At 41.9% G+C, this 11,745-nt stretch overlaps 1 protein-coding gene across 1 annotated transcript; it reads left to right on the top strand.

Annotated features, from left to right (window-relative positions):
• Nucleotides 1-1,081: 1,081 nt before the first annotated feature.
• LOC119725328 (crk-like protein) lies at nt 1,082-10,769 on the top strand. Its single transcript, XM_038196719.1, has 4 exons — nt 1,082-1,445; nt 6,637-6,759; nt 7,462-7,603; nt 9,903-10,769. Exons 1-4 carry the CDS (start codon nt 1,429-1,431, stop codon nt 9,954-9,956), a joined length of 336 nt encoding a protein of 111 aa, XP_038052647.1. The 5' UTR covers nt 1,082-1,428; the 3' UTR covers nt 9,957-10,769.
• Nucleotides 10,770-11,745: the final 976 nt, after the last annotated feature.

Consider the following 11,745-nt stretch of genomic DNA (forward strand, 5'->3'; position numbering starts at 1 on the left):
TAAGTTTCCAGACGGTTATTCAACTTTGGCTCATTAAGTGGGCGTCAAGATTGTTGGTGTACTAAGTACACAAACAGTATCACACCAAGTCATCACAGGTCAAAAGCAAGTCATCCAGTTTCAAGTCAAGTGATTAAGCTGTTCAACTATACTGCTAAAGGCACTCAAACCCTTGTCGTTCTTCATCCCATTTCCTTGGGTCTTGTGATTGACATGTGATCGACTTGGAAATGACTTCGTCCAAAGTAAGAAACACATTTTCGTCTGAAAAGGCTCGGGTAGAACCTGACCACTACTTTTCACCTGTGAATGCAGTAAAGGCCAATGGATGACATTAATGTGAGTAATCCTTCTTTTTTTTAAACTTATATAAAAGCATTGTGGCATTTTTTAAAAGAGTGATTATTTCTTTCTGCTTATACTATATTGGTGTTTCCTTTTCAGTGGATGACTGAGATCCAGTTCGCCAAGAAGAATATGGGTTCAGATTTCGCCGCGGGGCAGAATGTAAACCCTGCATAGTATATGCCGTGTGTGACTGTTGAGCATTTATGGCATACTATGCTACAGTGTGCAATTTTGCCTGCATCAATTGCCTGCTAAATCAAGAAACTTCCAAAGAAGGTAACAATTAACGGTGGGGAGGGGTAAACATTATATACCAACATCCAGATTTCCTCACTACCACTGTATGTAAATATGGTTATATTTTTGTGCGATGATCCAATTTACCCCCACTGTCGCCTCGACAAAAGGTCGGGATGTTTTGGGAACGCATTCGACAATATCTATCTTTTCCAATATCGACTATTAGTTAAATGCGATCATTCAGTTTCATCCCTAAACACGGCAAATCACTGCTGTTCTTCCGTTCCAAAATTTTGCAGAAGGTCCCCGGGAAAATATAGCTACTGCAATCAATAAAAACATGACCTGGAATTCCTTCCATTCATATTTTACACAAAAAGACACCAAAGCAGCCTCATTGTGTACACACACAACGAGATCGTTGCACAGGTGCAAAAATGCGTTGAAAATCAATCCATTCACTGCGTAAGCTTTGGACTTTTCTCCGATGAATGCATTTTTTCTATGCGATGTTTTTGTGCACGTACACCTATCAGCTATCGCTGTGTGTGGCACTTTGCACTTGACTCTTCTAGTGCGTAAACTATAGCGTATCCATTTATACTGCGCCCTGCTCATGCATATAAGCGTAAACAAACCTTGGCTTTTTCGCGCGCACAACAGGGGTTTTCTGTTTCTGAAAATCGTCTCGGGTTGTTTTCGGTTGGCGAGTTGGAGTTTTATTGAATTTTGCTGGGAATTTCTGGAGGGCTGCGTGTGAATTGTTAGTTGGTCTGTTGATCTGGAAGCTGCGGCCTTAAAATTAGTTCCATCGTCGAGGCTGCAACCAACCAACCAAGCATGGCTAAAGAGATACCGTAAGTATATTTTGAGTCTCGGATTCCTGACCTTTATCTTAGCAGAGTTTTATTTACAAATATGTATTATATATAGTGTTTATGTAAGTTCTTTTATTTTTATTTTACGTGCCGGTATAGGCATGTATCTTTCAGTCGTGTAGAAAGGGAGGGGCGCATGTTCGGCAAAAATATAACCAACGGCATCTGTAATAATTATAACATTTTTTGCTCAGTCATATCTCATGTTCTTAATAAATTAAGGTACTAACTGATGGCTGTACGATACACGTACAACACGGCTGGTAATTAACCCGCAATTGCAAAGACACGTGGTGTTAATTAATTATCAAAGAACACTTTGCAGTATTTATATTGGGTCAGTCGTCCAATGTAATGTTGATACCACGTATACACGGCTCACACTAAATGCTACTGTTTTGTACAGTGCCTTTTCATTGCTGCTACCTTTACATCTGCTGTTGTGGTGTAGTAGGCTACTATATGAAAGTATTATATGATGGAATTTTGCGTCGGGGTGATATAAATCAAATTAGGTTTTTGCCCTTCGGGAGGTAACACTGAGTATACACACTGAGTATACAGTGTTTAAACGTCGGGGAAGGCCAAAAACCTAATTTGTATGAAAGTATCTTTCATTCATAAGATGGAATTTTTGCGTCGGGGTGATGTAAATCAAATTAGGTTTTGCCCTTCACCGACGTTTATATCGGTTGGCTGGTTCGAATCGAACCAGTTCTGATTCGAACCAGCCAACCGATCCCGTTAGCTCAGTGGTCGAGTGGTAAGATGTCTGCACTAGAAAGCATGAGGTCGTGGGTTCGAATCCGACCCGAGTAATTTCCCCCAAATTTCACTCGGGAGGTAATACACTGAGTATACAGTGTATATAAACGTCGGTAAAGGGCAAAACCTAATTTGATTTATATCTTTTATGCCAAGAAAACCGACGTTTCTACCGATACAAAATAATATATTGGGCCCTTGCCCAATGATCGTTGATCCGTGTCATGCCAAAGGGTTCCCATGGAGGAAGTGGAGCATATATGCCATGCGGACATGCAGTGATTTCTATGCAGAAGTGGTAGCTGAGTAAACCACTGTGTAATTTTCTGAGGTGGCTCCCGTTGAAAAAAGTACTTTAAATCCTTTTTCACTACGGGTTAAAAGTACTACTGCACAGCTGGCGACTGACCAAGTGCAAATTAAAAATACAGAGTTTGGGGTTTTCATGTATTTTGAATGCGTTTGACTGCTCTGCACTACACGGTGGTGCAAAAAGAAGGAAACCCACTTTTGACAGCAATTTTCACCTACTAGTTGAGTATATTTCAAAAATTCAATTTAGCGGTATTAAAGTATTGATCTTTACACATAAGTGACGAAAACAATGATTGCCAATGCATATATATGTGTACGGACGGCTTGATCTATCCGCTTGACTGAGCTCCGGAACTTGATATGAAGGCAAAAAACACTACACTAGACTTACACGTGGACAACAGTGATTTTGGTGACTTGTATTCAAATTAGCATAATAACACTATTCTTGCTTTTTTTAGTAAAGATATTTTTCACCACGTATGGTTGAAGAGCTATACTTCACTACATTGTAAAAAAAAAAAACAGTTCAGATAAGTTCAGTAAGTAGGTTAAAATTCCTGTCAAAAGTTGGTTTCCTCCTTTTTGCACCGCCCTATATATTGTATGATGTGAATTGGAGTACCAAGTAGCCAATTTCATGGCGCTGCCTAACACGAAATCAAAGCATCTAAAGTTATTGGAAGCCTATACAGGGTGAGTCAAAAAGAGGAAACCCAAATGGCGCCCCCTATTTTGACTCACCCTGTATACCTTGTATAAACTGGTTCCCAGATGATTTTTGCGTAGCGCATGAAATAAACTATAGAAGGAATAATTTCTGGTAAAGTAGGGAATACTTTCTGCTTTGCACCGCCATGAAATAAGGTTAAAATATTTTACGGCATTTTATTTTGTTTACCTAAAATCTGCTGTTTGATCAGACGTGGCATCTGACACGTTTTACGGATATTGACCCACTTAGCCCTCAACTGTAATTTACGAGCTGAAGTCACGGGTGTACTTTGTTCTGTTGGCTGTGTTGATTTTGTCAAAAGGGGGTTCGAATTTTGTATTGTGGATGGCTGTTGTGCCGAACTTACAAGCACTTGACATTGGGTAGATAGGCCATGGGTTGAGTGCAACCCATCCTCCCCTTTATAAAATATGCAAGGGTCTTAAAGAGCAATGCAATCCTTGGAAATGCACCTTTGTGTCCCATTGAACCTGTTTTCAATTTTCGTTTTGCCATTTTCAAGGGTATTTTGGTAGCGGTTTTTTGTATGCTCATGCGAATTTCTATATTCATGAGCAAGAGTGTGATGTGATTTTTGGCAGAAACATCAATGTTACAGCTATTTCAGCACAAAGGTTTTGGATATTTCACCGTCGTAGATTTTCTTTGGTGATTCGATGTATCAGTACATGGTGCCAATAAGCAAACTTTTCTCGCAAATATTTTCAATAACCAAAACTTGCACAAAATTTATTCCTCAGAAAAATTCAGTTCATCATTGGACCCTTTAAACAACCTCATGCTGCCACCCTATGGCTTGTGTCCATGATTGCCACACCATTAACTAAACCATGTGTTACGCGCCAACTAGACCATGGGTCCCAACTTATTAAGTTAGGGCCGTCCCAACTCAACTGGAGCACTTCGGTTGGGATGGTCCCAACTTAAGATGAGACCATCGTCTATAGCTGAGGCCACACTTCAGTTGGGATGGTCCCAACTATTTAGATGGGACCATCGTCTACAGATTGGGCTACACTTCAGATGGGATGGTCCCAACTTAAGATGGGACCATCGTCTATAGATTGGGCTACACTTCAGATGGGATGGCCCCAACTTAAGATGGGACCATCGTCTATAGCTTGGGCTACACTTCAGTTGGGATGGTCCCAACTATTAAGATGGGACCATCGTCTATAGATTGGGCTACACTTCAGTTGGGATGGTCCCAACTTAAGATGGGACCATGGTCTATAGCTTGGGCTACACTTCAGATGGGATGGTCCCAACGTAAGATGGGACCATCGTCTATAGCTGGGGCCATACTTCAATTGGGATGGTCCCAACTATTAAGATGGGACCATCGTCTTTAGCTTGGGCTACACTTCAGTTGGGATGGTCCCAACTTAAGATGGAACCATCGTCTATAGCTTGGGCTACACTTCAGATGGGATGGTCCCAACTTAAGATGGGACCATCGTCTATAGACTGGGTTACACTTCAGATGGGATGGTCCCAACTATTAAGATGGGACCATCGTCTATAGCTGGGGCCACACTTCAATTGGGATGGTCCAAGATGGGACCATCCTCTATAGCTTGGGCTACACTTCATGCAGATGGGATGGTCCCAACTATTAAGATGGGACCTTCGTCTATAGCTGGGGCCACACTTCAATTGGGATGGTCCAAGATGGGACCATCCTCTATAGCTTGGGCTACACTTCATGCAGATGGGATGGTCCCAACTATTAAGATGGGACCATCGTCTATAGCTGGGGCCACACTTCAATTGGGATGGTCCAAGATGGGACCATCCTCTATAGCTTGGGCTACACTTCATGCAGATGGGATGGTCCCAACTATTAAGATGGGACCATCGTCTATAGCTTGGGCCACACTTCAATTGGGATGGTCCAAGATGGGACCATCCTCTATAGCTTGGGCTACACTTCATGCAGATGGGATGGTCCCAACTATTAAGATGGGACCATCGTCTATAGCTTGGGCCACACTTCAATTGGGATGGTCCAAGATGGGACCATCCTCTATAGCTTGGGCTACACTTCATGCAGATGAGATGGTCCCAACTATTAAGATGGAACCATCGTCTATAGCTAGGGCCACACTTCAATCGGGATAATCCCAACTATTAAGATGGGTCCATCGTCTATAGCTGGGGCCACACTTTAGTTGGGATGGTCGAAGATGAAACCATCCTCTATAGCTTGGGCTACACTTCAGATGGGATGGTCCCAACTATAAAGATGGGACCATCGTCTATAGCTGGGGCCACACTTCAGATGGGATGGTCCCAACTTAAGATGGGACCATCGTCTATAGCTTGGGCTACACTTCAGTTGGGATGGTCCCAACTTAAGATGGGACCATCGTCTTTAGTTGGGGCGTGTAACAGATGTAATGAAGGGGCATGAAGATATTTTGGTGTACAGTCCGGATGGGTGCATACCACCAAAAAGCTGTAAATGAAGGGGTGCGAGCTCATTTATATATTGTGATCCCAAAGGCCTTTGTAGTCCAATATTATTGTAGCCCTTTGTGTCCTTTTTTACGTTGTTTCCTATATATGAGCACGTACTTGGTGTAGTGCAACCTTATTTCTGTTTTGTCAGGTTCAGACATATTGTTAAAGGAAATATCCATTCCGTTTGCTTTCCCCACAGGTCAGACAATATTGACATTTTGTCTTTGTAAAATAAACTATATGCCTTTTAAAAACAGAAAGTGGCCGACTTAAAACTCTGAAGGTACAATGTAAACAAATGACTAGAATCAGAAATGTTCTTTTTTTCGTAATGAACGATTTGTCTCGTTCCCCTGTCTTTTTCTTGGTAATCAGATTAATTTGGCATTTATTTAACTCTGATGTATTCATATGGAAATCAGTATTGAGATAAATAACATTTACTTCGTGTTTATTGTTCGTGAATTATTTTACCAATGCAGCTGTGGGTTAGTTGCCACAGCTGAACGTTTCCATAATTCCTTCTGTGTATCGCGCTAACAAACACACTAAAAACCTGTCTGAAAACACAGGCTGAGCGTAGCGTTTATCATTCCAGATGTTCTTTCAGCGTGCATTGTTCACCGATACTGAATTAGTCTCGGTTCAAGACTTATGTGGTCAATGTTTCGCGGCGTTGTTTTGGTTACGGCTGTGGTTGAAATTCATTCAGAGCGCCCTCGCACGTCAAACTTCGTCACGCGAGGGCGCACTTCCTTGAATAATGCTAGTCGTTCTCACAATAACTAGAAACTAGTCAGTGTTTTTGACTGTGATTTTCCAAGAGTGCATTCCGGATATCAAGAAAAGATTAGAGCGATTTGATATCTTTCTTTTTTTCAATCGCGACAGTGCTTGGTATTTCGGGAAGGTGACGAAGGATGTTGCTCACGAGAGACTTGCCGGTACAATGTCCGGTACTTTCCTGGTGCGAGACAACGAGACATCTAGAGGAAGCTACGTCATCTCCATGAAGTAAGCCGATCGATACTGAAATAAAAAAAAAACATTTTCCACACGTACCCTAGCTCTTCAATTAAACTGTCCTTTTGTAATAAACGAAAGTTTATTCTTTTTTGATAAACGAAAGTGACGGACACTTTAGCTTCGACTTTGCGGTCAACAAATGAACAGACAAGCCAGCAGATAGGCAACGGTGTTGTTAGTGGAGTCCACCACAAGTCCATTACAAGTTCTTTGTTTTATAAAACACAAGTCCTTTCACAGAAGTCTAGTCACAAGTAACGGGTGAACAAGAACAAAGGAATGACTTCATTTGATATACCCAGCACGATATGAGACAGAGGGGTAACCCCCCCCCCCATCTCCCTATACCCTTCCCATTGTTGCCTAACAACGTGACTGAACAACGTGACTGAAATGGTGGCAGCATGATAAGGATCTATTCCTCCTTGCATAATACCCGTGGCAACGTAAAAAGTAAAGTGTCTTGCCAAAGAACAAAAGCTCAATGCCCTCTCCATATCGAACCTGTACCACTGCATATGCGTCCGTCACGGTAACACTACAATATGCAATCGATTTATTAAAATTTGAGGTCAACTTTGGGGGGGGGGGGTCATACCTTTGTCGCCCTTCTACTACTCATCATCACCGTCTTATCAAAGTCTTGTATCCAATATGTTAAGCTGAATTCGGTTTGTCATTGATTTTAAGTGACAACGGCATGGTGGTTGATTACGACATCCGTAAGACTGGCCGGACGCTCAAGATCCGTGACCGAGACTTTGCCGACCTCGACGCCCTCATCGGCTACTACCAGAAATACCCGCTGGACACCATCACACTCGACACGCCTGTGAGTACAAGTATAGCCGGTGTAGTGTAAAATTTGAACGCCTATGAAAGCTGGTCTCTTTTACCTCCCCACACGTGACCTGTCTGTCCCAATTATCTTCAATTAGGCATGCGCAATAAGCTAAGGAGTCCATATTTCGAAGAGTCCAAATTTTACACTACATCAGTGTAAATTAAACTAGGTTTTGCCCTTCACCGACGTGGTTTGATTTACATCACCCCGACGCAAAAAAAATCTTATCTTATAAATAGTTAATGTGGTACCCGCTGCTATGTTCATCACATTCGAACCAGCCAACCGATCCCGTTAGCTCGGTAGTCGAGTGGTAAGATGTCTGCACTAGAAAGCAGGAGGTCGTGGGTTCAAGTCCCACCCTAGCCTTGTTCAATGCGGTCTCTCGGCTTTTTGTCGAAGGGAGATAATCGGGCCCTGCACCCACAATCAACGCGGCTACGTGCGTGTACCACCGACCCTTGTCCGTGCGTGTACCGTACCACCGACCCTTTTCCGTACGAACGGTTTGGTACTAACACAACCAGCAAGCACAAACACGTGAGTACGGACTGTACGCATGGTGTAATAAGGCAGTAAATGTAGGCCTACTATGTTCTGCGTGTGGGTGTACGTACGTACGTGTGGGGGATATACGCGCCGCGTGGCCTGTCGAACGACCGCCTTGTTGGGTCTGCAACTTCCGGGTTTAATGTCTTTCTTTACTTTTTCGTCCAGTTTTGGAAAAAAATGGGCGGGCTTCAGGTATGCGGGTATGCCGTGATGATTATGTAGGTTCGTCTTGGACCAATCACATGAAACAACCTTCCCAATAGTATGATTAATTCATTTCTAAGCTGACCAATCGTAAGCTTCACAAGAATCATGTGACGTCGCGCGGCATGCATAATGCATTAGTCATCATGGCGTCTTCCATGTCTTTTTAGCGAGAGCGAAATGTTCGTCACTTTTTCAACAATTTGACATTGATTCGAGTTTTTCGGCTCGTGTAATGAATCCATTTGAGTGGGCAACGATCGTCTAATGACAGCATTACCTGCAGAATTCGTTGGAGCCTTCAATACTGCTTCGGACAGACTGGGACTGAACGACTTTCACCCACAGCAACGGGCCGCCATTGCAGCGTTTCTTCGCGGATGCGACGTGTTTGTTAGCCTATCGCGGGCTGACCAATGAGAATTCAGTATATACGCGGGGGTGGTACCTCATTACCGTAATAGGTTTTGCTGGGTCAACTCAAAACCATCAAGGCGTTGGGTTACGCGGACTAGCTCATGCATGTACATGTACATGTACATGTACATGTACAGTACTGTGTGTACGTGCATGGCTGTTGTACGAGTACGTGTGTGATGTACATGTACGTGCGTACGTACATGTACAAGCATAGCCTTGCTGTATGGTACAAGTTGCTTTCTCACTAGCAGCGTACGGGCATCGATATGTGCACGCAATTATGCCTTGCCAAGTTGATTAGGGATTTTCTTATCGGCGATTTTTTTTATCGGCGAATCGATAAGCCCAACGCCTTGGTCAAGGCTAGTCCCACCCGAGTGATTTTTTCCAACTTTCACTCGGGAGGTAACACACTGAGTATACAGTGTTTATACGTTCGGTGAAGGGCAAACCTAGTTTCACCCCGACATCACCCCGACGCAAAAATCTTATCTTATAAATAGTTATTGCGGTACCCGCTGCTATGTACATCAGTTTCGAACCAGCCAACCGATCTCGGTGGTCGAGTGGTAAGACATCTGCTCTAGAAAGCAGGAGGTCGTGGGTTCGATCGAGTCCCACCCGAGTGATTTTTCCAACTTTCACTCGGGAGGTAACACACTGAGTATACAGTGTTTATACGTCGATGAAGGCCAACCCTAGTTTGATTTACATCAGCCCGACGCAAACATTCCATCTTATGAATACATCAGTGTAATGTTAAATTTGAACTCTATGAGGGGTAGTACAGTGCAGTGTGAACAGATTCGGGTTTTAATGTTTCGCTTCAGCGGACAGTGCACGATTGACCTGTAGCTCGTTCGCACTGCACGGCAGCATGAGGTGTGTGCTTTTGTTCAACAGGGATATAGGCACGAGTAGACCTATTGTGCATTCATTGTTAATAAATTAGCATAACAAAACACGCCTCCAAGATGGCAGCTGTATGCAATCGATCTATTAGTGAGGTCAATTTTTTTTTTTTTTGGCCATACCTTTGAAATTTTTATACGTTTATTGTAATACTAATATTTCTGTCGTCATAATGACGTCACAATACTCTTTGTTACAGTGCTCAAAAGAGGGTATGCCGTCCCCGCCCATCTCACCATCTTGGCACAAATAGTGACGGCTGGAAGGAAGTCTATATAGCCACGTATAGGAAAGGAAGTTGGAGTTTGAACCTTCGCGTCCGTTTGACCCAGTTGAACTCACCCAGTGTGAAAAAACTGAGATAAAAAGAATGACTGTTTGTTCTCTGCTTGTATACAGACAAAATGCATGTGTTGAAACGTCGATTTCATGAAGCGTTGGACAGCTCTTTATTATTTGTATTTTTGTTTTAGTAGTACAATATTGTTCAATTCGGTTATACGTTTGATTATACATGCACTTAGTAAAGATAGAGCCAGGTCAATTCCAACTAACTCAAAGCGAAAAGTCCATCACAAGTCAATCACAAGTCATCACAAATAACGTGAAATGACACTGGGCTAACTTTCTTATTCAGCAGTTTACCTATAGCTTGTTAATTGGTTCACCTGAGACTGCATGATTTGTGATTGATTAGTCTAAACGGTCGTGATTGACTTTTAGAACTTGACTGCAAGTTACAACTCCAATTGTTATTTTCCAGAATTTGTGTTTTTAAAAGTTTAGTTTTCTGAGTTGTTTTCGACAAGACATGAATTCAGCATTTTTAACGCAAGTCTTCTGCTGAAACAAAGGCAGTCGTTTATGTGTTTTAGCATACCCACCTTCAAAGTAAAAAAACACGAATGTGACGAATGCGAGATAAAATGTTAGTGTCATGGAGGTTATGTTAATTGTACTTGTATTACAAGCAAAGATATGCATAACTTAGAAACATGATATAATTCTAAACCATTATACAGTAGGCTTTTAAAGGGAATGTACAACATTTGTTTTTGCTTCAATTTTCAGAAAACAATGGATTTGGAGGATTAGCTTGACATAGCAAATATTGTTAAACTGACTTGTTTCATGTTTTGGGCTTGTAGATGCTGGAAAAACCAAGAAAACCAATGTTCTTGTAGTCTGGTTCCCTGACCCCACTTGAGATGAAACGGATCAATTTATAGACCTTGGGGAATTGTAAGGTCAAAGAATCAGTCTAACAGGCTTGTACCCCTTCACAGGTGTGTAATCAGTTGCAAAGAAAATGCGATATGAAAAATTAGGTACAGTTTTTGAAAAAAAAGCCAGTTTTTTTTCCAACGCTGGTCGGCCGACCAGCTTTGGAAAAATACACGTTTTCTTGAAAATGTCAGCACACCAGGAGCCACGATTTAAACAGGATGCTTTAGACTGTCATTCCCTAACAATTCAGTAAGGTATTCCGTGATAATTTGATCATTTCGTGTTTTTATGTTTGCAAATGTTGTATTTTCCCTTTAAGGGAAATGAAATTTTCAAGCCCAAGTATTCTGAAAACCAAATAGTTTTACGTCACAACCGTGTTAAAAACGTGCCTTATATGTTTCCCTAGAATTGTACTTAATCAGTCACTCAAGTAAACTCGTATATGAACTGTATTCGTTGGTTTTAACGATCGATGTCTGAAACTAAGGCTTATCTTCTTATTTGTTGTATATTACTTGTGTTACAAGGAACCAGCTGTATGTATTTTCATTATAAGTAGTTAGACTATGTAGAACAGAGCTTGACGAGTATCTTGCTTAGTACATCCAAAACTGCACTGAAGTTTGAAAAAGTCAACATAGTTATATAAGGGTTAGTCTGTAGACCATATTCACGAGGAACCATTTTTGGTATTGTTCGCTGAATCTATTTTATAAATTGTAAACTGTTGAATGGGATGGTGCCAGACTATTTTATGATGTGAGTGCGTTCCAAGCCTCACTTGGAATGTGGCTTAAGACATTAGGCTATGT

The sequence above is a fragment of the Patiria miniata genome, unplaced genomic scaffold (assembly GCF_015706575.1).
Source record: "Patiria miniata isolate m_02_andy unplaced genomic scaffold, ASM1570657v1 HiC_scaffold_19, whole genome shotgun sequence".
Classification (NCBI taxonomy): Eukaryota; Metazoa; Echinodermata; class Asteroidea; order Valvatida; family Asterinidae; genus Patiria; species Patiria miniata.

Bases quoted from the DNA above. Each gene is read 5' to 3' on its own strand.
- LOC119725328 (XM_038196719.1), top strand. The intron at 6,760-7,461 runs GTAAGCCGATCG...ATTGATTTTAAG, and splicing joins AGCTACGTCATCTCCATGAA to TGACAACGGCATGGTGGTTG. The intron at 7,604-9,902 runs GTGAGTACAAGT...TCTTTGTTACAG, and splicing joins CCATCACACTCGACACGCCT to TGCTCAAAAGAGGGTATGCC.